Below are 15,283 nucleotides of genomic sequence, written 5' to 3'. Positions count from 1 at the left end.
TTGGTCATAAGTCTGTGCCCCCCCCGGCGATATAAGCAAATATAAGAATATGTAATGGTATCTGGGCGTTTGGGGCGGCAATGGGCCCCTCACTGACGTTGGGCCCCGGGGTGCCGACCCAAACGCCCCTATTATAATCCGCCATTAGTTTAGATAATTGTTCCCTACCATGTGGATTGCTCTTGGAAAACTTTTTTTAAAGTATTTTCTTGGGACTTCGATATTGATGACCTAGCCTCAGGATAGCTCATCAATATCTGACTGGTGAGGGTCTGACCATCCCCCTACCACCAATACCACCAATCGTCTGTTGTAAGTGGTTGTAATACTTTGCCGAGCACTATGGCCTCTTTTTGGGCTTGCAATGTCACATCTATTAGTCACATGCCCTCTGTGCAGATCAGTCCCTTTCAAGCGAACAGGACTGAGCTGCTGAACCAAGCACAGTGCTGTGCTTAGTGTACTCTTCTCAGCACTGTGGCCCCTTCCAACAGCTGATTGGCGGAGATGATCAGATACTAATGGCTCATTTTGAGGATTGGTCATCCATACAGCAATATGTAAGTTCCTGAACATCCCTTGTCCCTTTGTCCGATTTGCCATCAGTTCATCTGCTTGACTTGTTTCTACAAATACTTTCCTGCTGACAACTAACATATTGGAGGAAGCAATATGTGCATGTATTAGATAAGCATTCTTCCTGAGGTACGTCCTATTTGTCATACATTATGAACAGAAAATGGCTAAAAGTGAATCAAGAAAATGAAAGCATTTCACCGGGAAACACTGGCTTCCTGGTGCACATATATTATTACACTGCAGGGTGAAAAAAGGACTCGTTCGGCATTTGCTTCAGGAAGTAGACGTTTCCTGACCTAGTGAATACAAGTCATTATCTCCTACCATTAGTTATACCGAAGAATTACATTTTCCCACCTTGTTAGCATTTTACATGTTAAAAGCAATGTCAAAGTAAGTCCTCCTGCACATGACCGTAAGGTTTTGCTGTCCGTTTTAAACTGATTTGTTTATCTTTTTTTTTTTTGTTTCAGTATTGTTTCCGTTCTATTTTGCCTTTGCGTTTTCCCATTTGTGATCCGTTTTTTGCGGATCCCAAATGGAAACGGAAGCATACAATAATGTTTAAACAGTAAGTACGTACATAAAATAATTGGGCTGGGCATACAATTTTCAACAGATGGTTCCGCAAAAACTGAACGGATATGGAAGACATACCGATGCAATCCGTATGCATTCCGTTTTTTTTGCGGGCCCATTGACTTGAATAGAGCCACGGAACGTGATTTGCGGGCAATAACAGGACATGTTCTATGTTTGAACGGAACGAAATACAAAAAACGGAAGGCATGCAGAGTATCTTCCATTTTTTTAGCGGATCCATTGAAATGAATGGTTCCGTATACGGAACGCAAAAAACGGAAAAAAAAAAAAACATTCGTGTGCAGGAGGCCTAGGGGTCTATTCACATGTCTGCAGAATGGGTCCGCATCCATTCCGCAATTTTGCGGAACGGGTGCGGACCCATTCATTTTCAATGGGGCCGCAAAAGATGCGGACAGCACACAGTGTGCTGTCCGCATCCACACTTCCGGTCCGTGGCTCTGCAAAAAAATAGAACATGTCCTATTCTTGTCCGCAATAGCGGACAAGGATAGGCATTTTCTATTATAGTGCCGGCCATGTGCGGTCCGCAAAATGCGGAACGCACATGGCCAGTGTCCGTGTTTTGCGGATCCGCAATTTGCGGACTGCAAAACACTTGCGGACGTGTGAATGGACCCTAATGTGTTCTCTCTTAACAGATGTGTTCATGATAGAGAGTCCAGGAAATGGATGAACATCACTGCATTATATCATATATCAGAGAAATATGTGCACAGGTAGATTGGATTTTTAGAAAATAAGGACTCCAAATCAAAATTCTGCAAGGATATAACACATTTTTTAACATTTGACAGACAGAAGAAGTTTTTGACAATCCCCTCAGATATCAGTAAACAGGACATTTATAATAAACTATACATTTCATGCTTTTTTTTTTAAATATACAATATTACACATATAGAAATACCTTCTCCATTCTCTTGTGGTCTTTTCCTCTTCCAGAATTCAGATTCCCGCTCTTGCTCTCCTAGTTACAGCAACATAAAAAAAATTAAAAGTTAACAGGACATATTGTATGATTAAGGCATACTAGCATCATGGTTCCCACTTATGGCAGAAGCCACAATGTTGCAATAGTTTTGTTGTCCAATGGAATAAAGTGCCTGGGGTTTCTACAGCAAGAACGGCACTGTAGATTGTTCTATCTTTGCTGTTAAAAACACCAAAAAGCTTGACAGAGATCCCAACAGAGCATCACATCATAAGTGTGAACTCGGCCAGGCTGTACGTGTACAGTAATATATACATCTTGAAGGGAATCTGAAGTGCAGATTTGTACCTATGGCACTGGCTGACCTGTTACATGTGCTCTTGGCAGCTGAAGGCATCTGTGTTGGTCCCATGTTCCTATGTGCCCGCATTGCTTAGAAAAATGATGTTTTAATATATGCAAAGGAACCTCTAGGAACAAGGGGGGCGTTGTCATTAGACCTAGAGGCTCAGCTCTCTCTGCAACTGCCATGCCCTCTACACTTTGATTGACAGAGCTAGGCAGTAAAATGTCCTCAGACCTGCCCCTGTCAAAGTGCAGGGGGCACAGTAGTTGCAGAGAGAGCTGAGCCTCCAGGTGTAATGGTAACGCTCCCATTGTTCTTAGAGGATCATTTGCATACATTAAAACGTCATTTTTTCTAAGCAATGCGGGCATTTAGGAACATGGGGCCAACACAGATGTCTTCAGCTGCCAAACACACATCAGCCAGTTTCATAGGTACAAATCTGCTGACAGATGGGCTTTTAGATGTATATACAGTATATATTACTGTACACATATATCTAGCACCCCAATCTTTTAATTTTACCTATACACAAGAAAGGTAACATACCTTCCCGTAGACCTGGTACCAGTTTAAATATGATTTCTTCAAGAGTATTGTCTAATCTAGAAATGAAAATAGGAAAAACCAGTTAATTAAATTTTTTCACCACAACAGATCCAAAATTTTCTTTATTTTTCTGTTCTTCTGACAAATCAGAAGAATGGAAAAATAACAGTCATACGAACAATGGCAACACAACAATAAAATTTGGGACAGGGGCAAAAAAAGGCTTGAAAAGTAAGTGATATTAATGAAAAAGAGCTGGAGAAGCAATTTGCAACTAAGGGTCCATTTACACGCCCGTAAGTGGTTTCCCGTCAGCAAATTGTGGACCCGAAAAACACGGACATCGGCCATGTGCGTTCCACATTTTGTGGGCAAAGGCCCTTTTAAAATGGACTGAGGTGCTGTCCTCATCTTTTGCGGCCCCATTGAAGTGAATGGGTCCGCATCCGAGCCGCCAAAACGGTGGCTCAGATGCAGACCCAAACAACGTCCGTGTGCATGAGGCCTAACAGGTATAAACTACAATTAGTTTTGCTGCAGGTTTCCCCATTGAAATGAATGTATAAGGGTTTGGCTACACAGCGATTTTGGCTGTGACAGGGATAAGTCGACCTGAAAAAAAAAAATCCATCACTGATGGATTCTAATAATTCTATTAGAATCCACTCCTGTCCTAGTGTGATGTAAGGGCGGGTTATAGGTTACGTTTATAATGGAATTCGTAAGACAGAATGGAAAACTCTGTTATAACGGAACAAATACCCTTTCGCAAGTGTGAACCCGCCCTAAACAGCACGCTCTGAAAGCAGCTGGAAAACCTGAAAACATTGAGGTGGCTTCATCACGCATTCAGCGCCTTAACCCCATTATTTAGTGATATTTGGGATCCCCAGGGTCGGACGCCCACGATCTCATACTGATGGCCTGCCACAAAGTCCCTTTCACCCAGCGTATTCCACAGCAGAAGCCGCTGAGCTGCGAGTTCTGCTGTGGGTGTCCATGCGGACCTGCTCTAGGCAAAATGGAAAATTGTTCTGTGGTCAGAATACAAATTAGAAATTATTTTTGGGAGCGACAGGCGCAGTGTCCTGCGGACTCAAGAGGAAAGGGAGCAGCCAGCTTGTTATCATCGAACAGTTCAAAAGCCTGCATCTCTGATGGTATGGGGCTGCATTAGGCAAGGGCAGCTTTCAATGCTGAACAGTATATAAAGGTTTTAAAACAAAATATGGTGCCATCCAGACAACGTCACTTTCAGGGAAAGCCTTGCATATTTCAGAAAGAAAATGATAAATCACATACTGCATCCTTCACAACAGCATGGCTTTGTAGAAAAAGAGTCCAGCTGCAGAACTGGCCTGCCTGTAGTCCAGAGCTCTCACCAACATTTGGCGCATGATGAACTAAAAAAATCAGGCCAAAAAGACCCAAGACTGTTGAGCAGCTAGAATCCAATATCAGACAAGAATGGGACAACATTCTGCTCCTAAAACTCCAGCAATTGGTCTCTTCTAGTGATGAGCGAACTTCTGTTTTAAGTTCGGCGTCTAAAGTTCGGCTTCCGGTTAGCGGAGAATCCCGATATGGTTCCCGATATGGATTCCGACTTCCGTTGTGGTCCGTGGTAGCGGAATCAATAATCGGCCATTATTAATTCCGCTACCACGGACCACAACGGAAGTCGGAATCCATATCCGGATCCAGATCGGGATTCTCCGCTAACCGGAAGCCGAACTTTAGACGCCGAACTTAAAACAGAGGTTCGCTCATCTCTAGTCTCTTCATTTCCCTGGTGTTTACAGACAATGGTAGACATGGCCCTGTCCCAACTTTTTTGAGATGCGTTGCTGCCGTCAAGTTCTGAATGAGTTAATTTTTTTCATGAACTGCTATGTCTCATTTTTAACATCCGATCTTTGTTCTATAATCTACTGTAAATAAAATATGGATCTATGAGATTTGCATTTAATTGGATTTTGTTTTTATTTATTTACATTTTACACATTGTCCCAACTTTTTTGGAATTGGGGTTGTATATATGGGTTTCCTTTATTACAATAGAAAAGGGGGGAAAATTACGAATGAATCAAGTCTGTTAACCATTAGCAATAACCTAAAGGTAAACTTAAAGGGGTTGTCTGACCCATAAATCAGTTGTATTTATGGCCCTGATAGTGTTTAGCATAAAGAAAAAACAGCCACTCACCTCTCCAGCGGTGCTCCGTTCCAGAGCGGACATACCCGCGACTGCTGAGGCCAGTGAAAGGGGTTTTCCGGGATTTTAATAGTGATGACCTATCCTCAGGACAGGTTATCAATATTAGATCAGATGAATGGGACGGCTTGTCATTACACCTGCTCACTGCTGCGATGTCAAGCAGGTAAACAATGAAGGGAGCGCAGCCTCAAACCACAAACAGGAAGTCACACTTCTAGTCTGCAGGGGACAGGAAGTGCGGGTACGGGACCCTCTGCGCTGGAGCAGAATGCTTGTGAAGAGGTGAGTGGCTATTTTTTAATGCTCAAGGCCATAACTAGAATCGGTTTAAGGGTCAGATAAAATGAATTCCCGTTTTGTAAAGTGATGACGTATCACCAATATACGTAGTTACTTTATGATCTGTGGGCGTTCGACCCCCACTGATCCTGAGAAAGAAGGCGAGGTAGCGCTAATTTATCTTAGCACCCGCTTAGCACCCGCCCATCAGACTACAGTACAGCCACAGTCCTATTCAAATGAATGGGGCTGGTTAGAGTTTTGAGCACAGCAGCATGTACTGTACAGCATTCGAGATTTATAATATGTAAATGTATTAGTGCCATACCTTAGCATTTCCCAAGGGTTTGTTTCATGAACTTGAATTCCACATTTGGGGCAATCATTGCTTTCTTCAAAATGCTGGACAATGCAACTCTTACAAACTTGAGAAAAAAATGATAATATTAAATCAAATAATACATCAAATAAAAAAAGTTATCACATGTTCAGTTAAGTTGTCAGTAAAGGCAGCCCCTGACAGCGATCCCTGCAGAGCCTGTATTTATACCGCCATACGATAATATATTAGGAATCGATTTATGCTCCCCCCAATGCACCTCAGCCCTCACATCTGACATTACGAGAAGCTGAAATTGTTACTAGGAGCTGATCAGGTCCAAGCAGACAGTGCCAGAGTCACACAGTGCCCACTAAAGCAGTATAGGGCAGCACAGTTTTTACGCAAAGATGAGGCAAGGCTGAGCAGTAAAGCTTCTGACATCTTCTGACAGTGCCAGAAAAATATATCTACACCAGCTATGAGCTGCTATAGATTCGAGCTGTATTTTACACCAGTTTCTGGTGTAGATTATAATAAAATGGTGATCCTCTGTTGTCCTCAACCCTTCCTCCCAAGTCTCACCCCAATCTCAACACTTTTGAGAAGTGTCAATCAGTGCAAAACAACACAAATTATAGTACGGCTAGAGCATGCAACGTAATCTGCAACTTTTTTTACTCCATAAAATTGATGTAAATGCAGTGACAAACCTGCCCCAAAGTGCATACAAATATGCTGCATCTAACGTTCTGGGTAATTTTTGACTTTTGTCGAAGTCTACTAAAAAAAAAGCTGATTCCTGGACTTGTCTACTTGGTTCCTAAAATCTGCAATCATTGTTTTTGTCTCCTAAAAAACTTAGATTCCACTAAATAAGCCTAAAGATCACCCTAACTGACATTCCAACACTACCTCTATATTTCAGCAGTGCTTATGTCTGAAACTGTACTGGGAATGCCCACAGTCTGGGCAATGCCATTACAGGTGCACTGGAGGAGAGCTATGACACCAGGCCTGCCGCCAGAAGCGGAACTACCACCGTGGACATTGTGTGCAGCGGAGGTGTAGGTGAAAAGGACCCGGGTCTGGTCTGTGATCAGATTTAATTTTAGGGGCTTAGGGGTCTGAATTAATTTTAGATGTCTGGGGTGTGAAATCATTTCAGGTGTCTTGTCAGGGGTCTGCGCAAATTTCCACAGGGGAGGGAATAACTAATTGATCATGGGGGTCTGACTGCTGGGATTCCCATCAATTCCAAGAACTGTTACCCCATCCAGATGGAGTGGCGGATCGAACATGCACCCTGCTGCTCCATTCATTCTCTATTTGGCAGTCCTGCAGAGGACGAATGGAGCAGCAGGGTGCATGTTCGATCTGCTGCATCAGAATGTGGGAACAGAACCCCCTGTTCTAGGGATTGGTAGGGGGATCTAATGGGTTTAAGGCCACCTGCACACGGGTGCGGGTGAACTCACAAATGTCCGTGCGGATTTATGTGCGTTTCTGCAGAATATCCGAACCAAAGTCTGCAATTTCTAATTGCGGTTTTTGGTGCGCATTTGATGCGGTTTTGCTACAGATTTCATCCTTCCACTGAAAAGAGTGAAATCTGCAGCTAAAACCGCAAATATAATTGACATGCTACTTAATTTGAAATCTGCGTGGTAGTACTGTACTACGCTGCATTTTTTCCACACAGGAATTTGCATAGAAAAACCACGTATTCCACAACGTGTGCAGGTGGCCTTGGGGTCTGAATGGTTTCTTAGCTATTTTTGGAGTCTGTACTGAATTAATTTGTTAATTTGGGTCTGGTTCAATCCACTAACAAATAAGAAATCTTGATGTAAAAAATTCCAAAAAATGTGCAAAATGTTAACAAGATAACATCTTTTCTGTTGCTGTTCAGCTCAGACCTTCACCTGATTTCAAATCCAGGTAAGGCTACTTTCACACTTGCGTTTGGGGTATCGCTTGTGAGATCCGTTTTGAAGGCTCTCACAAGCAGCTCTGAACGGATCCGTTCATCCCCAATGCATTCTGAATGGATAAGGATCCGTTCAGAATGCAGCAATTTGGCTCCTTTCCGCCTCCATTCCGCTCTGGAGGAGGACACCAAAACGCAGCTTCCAGCGTTTTGGTGTCCGCCTGGCCGTGCAGAGCCAAACGGATCCGCCCTGACTTACAATGCAAGTCAATGGGGACGGATCCGTCCCCATTGGAGTCGCTATTAATATACCATCGGATCAGAGTTTTCTCCAATCCGATGGTATATTTTAACTTGAAGAGTCCCATGGGAACGCATCTATGTTAGAATATACCATCGGATTTGAGTTAGATCGTGAAAACTCAGTTCCGACAGTATATTCTAACACAGAGGCGTTCCCATATTGATGGGGACACTTCAAGTTAGAATATACTAAGAACTGTGTACATAACTGCCCCCTGCTGCCTGGCAGCACCCAATATCTTACAGGGGGCTGTGATCCGCACAATTAACCCCTCAGGTGCCGCACCTGAGGGGTTAATTGTGTGGATCTCAGCCCCCTGATCGGGGGCTGCCAGGCAGCAGGGGCCAGACCCCCCTCCCTCCCCAGTATTAAAAGCATTGGTGGCCGCACTGGCAGCACCCTGTAAGAGATCGGGTGCTGCCAGGCAGCAGGGGTAAGTTATGTACACAGTTCTTAGTATATTCTAACTTGAAGTGTCCCCATCACCATAGGAACAACTCTGTGTTAGAATATACTGTCAGATCTGAGTTTTCACGATCGTGAAAACTCAGATCTGAAATAGCTGTTGTGCAGACGGATCCGCACTGAACGGATACCATTGTTTGCATTTATAGGTGCGGATCCGTCTGGGCAGATACCAGACGGATCCGCACCTAACGCAAGTGTGAAAGTAGCCTTAGTAGACCTTGACTGAAGCTAGCTGAGCACCCCTGGTCTATTTCTTATACAATGTATGGACAGGGCTTCAACTAATGTGTCTAAACATTGTGTAACTTGTCTGCCCTAAATACCGCGCCACAGAGGCTGATGGTGGTAAATAAACTAATAATAATTATTATACTGGATGAGAAATTTCCATGTACATACACATGGAGGAAAAGCCCCAGTAACCAAATAGGAGGGATGCAAAATGTGAAAAGATGCGAAACCGTACCCCGAAATACAAGATGTACTGTTTCAGACACATATTACGCCTATGGTCAGTGAACAAGGTGCAATACTTACATGTGTGCAGGCACTCTGTGACTGTGGTCGGCTTGATCAGATAGCCTTTACAGATATAACAAGTGATATGTGGGTTGAATTCTTTTACAAAGCGCCTTCTTTGGGTTGCCATTGACAAGATGCCTAGAGACAGACGATCCCTGGACACAGGCAGAGACTGAAGGGACCAGGATTTAACAAGCATTGGACTTCTCACTTAAATTTCTCACATTTTTCTCCATGTGAAGGTTGTGCTCGAGATGAACCGCACTGAAGTAACGTTCATCGCTTCAATTTGCCTTTGGCTGTTTACAATCTGTTAAACCTCGAGGCTCCTGCAAAGTGAGACAAAGGAAAAAAAAAATATTCATTCCACTACACAGAGGAGACAATGTGCAAGATGGACAAGCAAATTAGTACCGTCATATAATAGACAGATCAAGTACTTATCTACTTGTCACTAGTACGGATATGACAAATCTGCCTAAGGCTACACGCACAGTCTCACTACTTATCTACTGAACTGTAGTCACTGTATTATGTGATAACAGTTCAGTAGATTGTCTGTAAGGGTTTGTTCACACGGCCGTTGCCGTATTGCGGCCCGCATACGGCAGGTCCGCAATACACGGGGCACCGGCCGTGTGCATTCCACATCACGTATGTGGATCCATTCACTTGAGCACCAGGGAGGGTGAGTAGAGCCAGAACAGCACTTCCCTCACTGCTCCTTGTGCCTCCTGCAAATTAATAACCTCTTCTAGAATGGAAGGGGTTAATTAGCATTCAGAGTTTCAAATTCTAAGATGCCCTGCCATTTTTCCCTCATTTTTGTCTTGTAGTGCAAAAAAATACAGTAAATTGCCAGCAGTCTGCAGTAAAGGTACTGCTGAGTTTTATCAGTAGAGGGTGTGTCTGACTCTGTCCAATCATTGCTGCTGGTGTCTGACTGTGCAGGGACACCCCCCCAACTGGTAATAACCATCTGTATCTTTAGCTGCTCCAGAACTGGTATTACATGGGGAATGCAAGTAGTTACTAAAACAGACATGTCAGGGGAGGGGACAGGTCCCCTTTAAATGCTGGTAAATCATGGTAAGGCCTCATGCACACGGCCGAGGCTGTTTTTTGCGGTCCGCAAACCGCGGATCCGCAAAAAACTGAAGCCGCCCGTGTTGCCTTCTGCAATTTGCGTTATGGAACGGGTGCCGGCAATATAAATGCCTATTCTTATCCGCAAAGCGCGGACAAGAATAGGACATGTTATATTTTTTTAACTGGGCCGCAGAACGGAGCCACGGATGCGGACAGCACACGGAGTGCTGTCCTCATCTTTTGCGGCCCCATTGAAGTGAATGGTTCCGCATCCGAGCCGCCAAAACGGTGGCTCAGATGCAGACCCAAACAACGGTCGTGTGCATGAGGCCTAACAGGTATAAACTACAATCAGTTTTGCTGCAGGTTTCCCCATTGAAATGAATGTATAAGGGTTTGGCTACACAGCGATTTTGGATAAGTCAACCGAAAAAAAAAAAATCCATCACTGATGGATTCTAATAATTCTATTAGAATCCACTCCTGTCCTAGTGTGATGTAAGGGCGGGTTATAGGTTACGTTTATAATGGAATTCGTAAGACAGAATGGAAAACTCTGTTATAACGGAACAAATACCCTTTCGCAAGTGTGAACCCGCCCTAAACAGCACGCTCTGAAAGCAGCTGGAAAACCTGAAAACATTGAGGTGGCTTCATCACGCATTCAGCGCCTTAACCCCATTATTTAGTGATATTTGGGATCCCCAGGGTCGGACGCCCGCGATCTCATACTGATGGCCTGCCACAAAGTCCCTTTCACCCAGCGTATTCCACAGCAGAAGCCGCTGAGCTGCGAGTTCTGCTGTGGGTGTCCATGCGGACCTGCTCTAGGAACGGAGCTCCAATACATCGCGAGCAGGCTGGTGAGGGGTCCACACGGTAACTGCGCCAAGAATGAACCTGTACATTCTTGCCGTGGTCTTGAGAACTGTGCAGCAAGAACCCTCAGACGCATGAACAGGGGCAGTACCTCCCACTGAAAAAATGGGAGGCAGTTTCAGCGCAGATTCAGCCTGATTTACGGCGCTAAAACCCTGTAGAAAACACTTCATCTGAACCTACTATATTTTTTCCAAGCCAAAACCAGATGAGGAAAGACCGGCACCTGTTTCATGCTTTGTATCTTGGCTTTGACACGTAGCCCCAGCCTTAGGGCTCATGTACAAGACAGTATGTATTTTGTGGTCTGCAAAAAAAAAAAATGGATGACATCCATGTGACACCAGTATTGCATCCATTTTTTTGCAAATCCATTATAACAATGCCTGTCCTTGTCCCCAAACGGACAATAGGACAAGTTCTATTTTTCTGCGGAACGGACATGTGGACACACAGAAACGGAATGCACACAGAGTAATTTCTCTTTTTTTGCGGCACTATTGAAGTGAATAGTTCCTCATACGGACCTGTAAAAAAAAGGTTGTGCGCATGAGCTCTTAAAAAGAGTCGGGAGAGGGAGACCCATGAAACAAGCGCATCTCACTTTTTATTATTGCGTCTCAAACTCAAACTTTGTTTCACATTTGTTGCTAGAGATGTAGAAAAGAGAAACGTATCCATGTGAGCGGCTTTTGGGGTCCATTCACACGTCTGTAAGAGTTTTGCAGATGCGCAAAACACGGACACCGGCCATGTGTACATGGCCGGCACTATAATAGAAAATGCCTATTCTTGTCTGCTATTGCGGACAGGAATAGGACATGTTCTATTTTTTTGTGGACGTTCGGGGCCGCGGACCAGAAGTGCGGATGCGGACAGCACACTGTGTGCTTTCCGCATCTTTTCCCACTCCACTGAAAATGAATGGGTCACCTGTTCTGCATAATTGCGGAACGGATCCGGACCACTCATATGGACATCTGAATGGAGCCTTGAAATGTGTAAGTGCTGAAATTACCCGGGGCCTCCACTGATCACAAACCTTATGAGAGTAGCATTCCCACAAAAATTATTATTCTCTGGCCTGTAAGAAAGGTACATGATGTAATCTGTAGTGCAGGTAATCTTTTCACCACTGACTGTATTTCTGAGTTATAACCTCCCTTCTGATCCTCAGCTGTGTCATGTGACCAACTCTCTGATCCCCAACTGACACAGGACAGGAAAGCAGTTACTTCTCTATTCAATCCTATGAGACTGACATTGAGGCTTCCATAGGAAAACACACAGAAACAGACTTCCTGTCTGCACATAAGATGCTGTGTTATTGGGAAGTGCAGAGTGCTGGTCACATGACACAGCTGAGGATCAGAAGGGAGGTTATAACTCACAAATACAATCGCTGGTAATAAGATTACCTTATGTGCCTTTCCAACAAGTCAGAGAATAAAAATATCCGGCACCCCCCATAGAACTGCCTATTCGTGTCCGCAATTTTTTGCGTGGCCACGCACTGGAAATGCGGATGCGGAGAGCACATAGTGTGCTCTCCGCATCTCTTCCGGCCCCATAGAGAATGAATGGGTCCATACCCGTTTCCAATATATAGGAACAAATGCGGACCCATTTGCGGACGTGTTAATGGACCCCAAATCTGTCACCAACCACACTGATCAATCTTTTTCTGCCAATCTCATCTGAAAGTGAGCCATAGAGTACAAAGCATGTAAACAGAGATTTATAGAACCCAGTGCACACGCAGCAGAGACGTCTGCACACATTTGAGGACACAAAGCGTCCTTTCAAACCCTCAACCCGCCCTGGAATTCGCATTTCCCCGGCTACTGCTATATATACACAGACTGGGGGGAGATTTATAAAAAACTGGTGTAAAGGAAAACTGGCTTAGTTGTCTATAGCAACCAATCAGATTTCAGCTTTCATTTTCCAAAGAAGCTGTGAAAAATGAAAGCTGGAATCTGATTGGTCGCTATGAAGTTTTCCCTTACAAAAGTTGTGATAAATCTCCCCCACTGATTCATCCATTGTAACGTGGCCTAAAATTTGTATGTACCACGTGCATAAATCTGACACAGATTTGACCCAAGGGGTGAATTACGCAGCAAAATTCTAAACAGATGTGCAACCAGGGGCGGAATGGCCATAGACCCTACAGGGAAATTTCTCAGTGGGCCAATGCCCAGGGGGCGCCCGAGCCCTCCTCACTGCCACCGGTCGGGTACAGAATGATCGGATGCTCTAACCATCAATTAAAGGGTTCATCCCATCAGGGACACTGGGGCCATATCGCCAGGATTCATCGCCCTCCATTTATTTCTATGGCTGGCTCGGCTACTTCCGTAAGCCCCACAAAAGCGAATGGAGCGGTGGCCGTGCACGTGCACTTCCCAATCATTTCAACAGAACTTTCACAAATACCAGCGTGCCGCTTGGCTATTTTCGACATTCCCAAAGAAATAAATGGAGGGTGGCCCCACATACGCGGTGCACCCTCCGACGGGCTCCGTTCTAAGGATAGGTGGGCGCCAGAGGTGGACCCTACACGTATCAGACATTGGGGGGCAGTATATTGTGCTGCACTACAGTATCGCTGGCCTCACCTACTTGTGTTTCCCGCCTTCTGTCAATTTGGACCCATCTACAACATGAGGACACTTTAAGTTTTTTTTGCAGGGCCACTTTAAGGGTACTTTCACACTAGCAGCAGGACGGATCCAACGGCTGTTCACCCTGTCGGATCCGTCCTGCCGCTGCTCCGTCCCTATTGACTATAATGGGGACGGAGCTCCGGCGCAGCACGGCGGAAGGCCGGCGGACTAAAAGTACTGCATGTCCGACTTTTTAGTCCGGCGGCCTCTCACCGTGCACTGCGCCGGAGCTCCGCCCCAGTCCCCATTATTGTCAATGGGGACGGAGCGGCGGTCTGGCGGCACGGCGAAATAGCGTCAGGACGGATCTGACAGGGTGAACAGCCTGTCGGATCCGTCCTGCCGCTAGTGTGAGAGTAGCCTAAGTTCCCAGTGCGACACACAGGACACGTGCTGGATCTGTATGTCAACCTGACAATTAAAAGTCTTGAAAAAAACTCATGTGTCAGCAAATCTGACTGGTCAAGCAGGAACGTATCACTTTATTAGCAGCTCAGGAACCTGGGAAAGCTGGGTGCCCACCCATGTCACTCAACAGAAGGCAATGGGGGAGATTTATCAAACTGGTGCAAAGTCGAAGTGGTTTAGTTGCCCATGGCAACCAGATTCCACCTTTAATTTACCAAAGGACCTGTGAATAATGAAAGGAGGAATCTGATTGGCTGCTCTGGGCCACTAAGCCAGGTCCACTTCACACCAGTTTGATAAATGTCCCCCAATGACTTTCTCTTTCCTATAATCCCCTCAGGTTTCTCTGTATCCTGTCAGAGATATAAGGCGGGAAGAACTGTCAAGGCTCCTAGCAGCCTCCCTGATTCTTCAACATGTCCTGACACTCCCCCGAAGCCAGAAAACCAACAGAGCTCCCCCTGTTACAAACAGGGAGGGCTGCGACTTTTTCCTCTCAGCTCGCTCCAGCTGAGGCCTTCTACTTCTAGAACTCTAGCAGCGCCATATACACACAGCGCGATACAAGTATTCCGCGCTCTTTCGCAGCCGGTACGGGGGACTTCTAGGGGGGCGAAACTCACCAGAGAGGACCGCGCATGCGCCGACAAATATCACCTCGCCAGTAATTCCTGATGACGAAGACTTCGCCTGACGCATGCGCGCTACTAGCGAGCGGCGGGCAGGGGTCTGCGCAGGCGCACTACAATGCTGGAGGTGAACATGAATGGGAGGTGAGGTTGCGTAGTAAATAGAGACGACATCGGGGCGGTGGAGAGTGACACATTGTATACACATTTGGTGACAGTGGTTTTTTCATAGACTGCTCGGTGAGAGGATAAACATTGCTGCTGGGCTGGTGCCACTTCTCTAACTGGCTGTGCTTATATATTTTATGTTTAGGGTTTTATGAACAGATTGCAAAAACCATCCAACAATGAACGTGTATAAATAATAATTACCTCAAAAACAACCTGCTCCACTACCACTGCTGAAAAAATAAAATAAAATCAGTCAGATTGCCAAAATTGACTATTTTTACTGCCTTTCCAGGAATTTCTGGACAGTCGGCAGCCGTGCGTTCTACTGGCTGACCGGTTACATGGGCGCTTGGCAGCTGAAGGCATCGGTGTTGGTCCCATGTTCAT

The 15,283-nt window shown here is 45.2% G+C and overlaps 1 protein-coding gene across 5 annotated transcripts in view; it reads right to left on the bottom strand.

Annotated features, from left to right (window-relative positions):
- PCGF5 (polycomb group ring finger 5) overlaps positions 1 to 15,283 on the bottom strand; it is a 72,508-nt gene that overhangs the window by 22,512 nt on the left and 34,713 nt on the right. For 3 of the 5 annotated variants that reach the window (XM_044299804.1, XM_044299807.1, XM_044299808.1), the window contains exons 2-5: positions 9,067 to 9,380; positions 5,837 to 5,933; positions 3,012 to 3,067; positions 2,093 to 2,152 (exon numbers count right to left, since the gene is read on the bottom strand). In XM_044299804.1, coding sequence (XP_044155739.1) covers positions 2,093 to 2,152; positions 3,012 to 3,067; positions 5,837 to 5,933; positions 9,067 to 9,250 — 397 coding nt within the window. In that variant the 5' untranslated portion in view covers positions 9,251 to 9,380. Of the gene's footprint in view, positions 1 to 2,092; positions 2,153 to 3,011; positions 3,068 to 5,836; positions 5,934 to 9,066; positions 9,381 to 11,245; positions 11,307 to 14,719; positions 14,761 to 15,283 lie in introns of those variants that run through there. The other 2 variants (XM_044299805.1, XM_044299806.1) reach the window with 2 other exon arrangements.

Source organism: Bufo gargarizans, chromosome 6, assembly GCF_014858855.1.
Source record: "Bufo gargarizans isolate SCDJY-AF-19 chromosome 6, ASM1485885v1, whole genome shotgun sequence".
NCBI lineage: Eukaryota > Metazoa > Chordata > Amphibia > Anura > Bufonidae > Bufo > Bufo gargarizans.
Note: the sequence above shows the minus strand (reverse complement) of the source record. Positions and strands in the feature narration are given on the sequence as shown.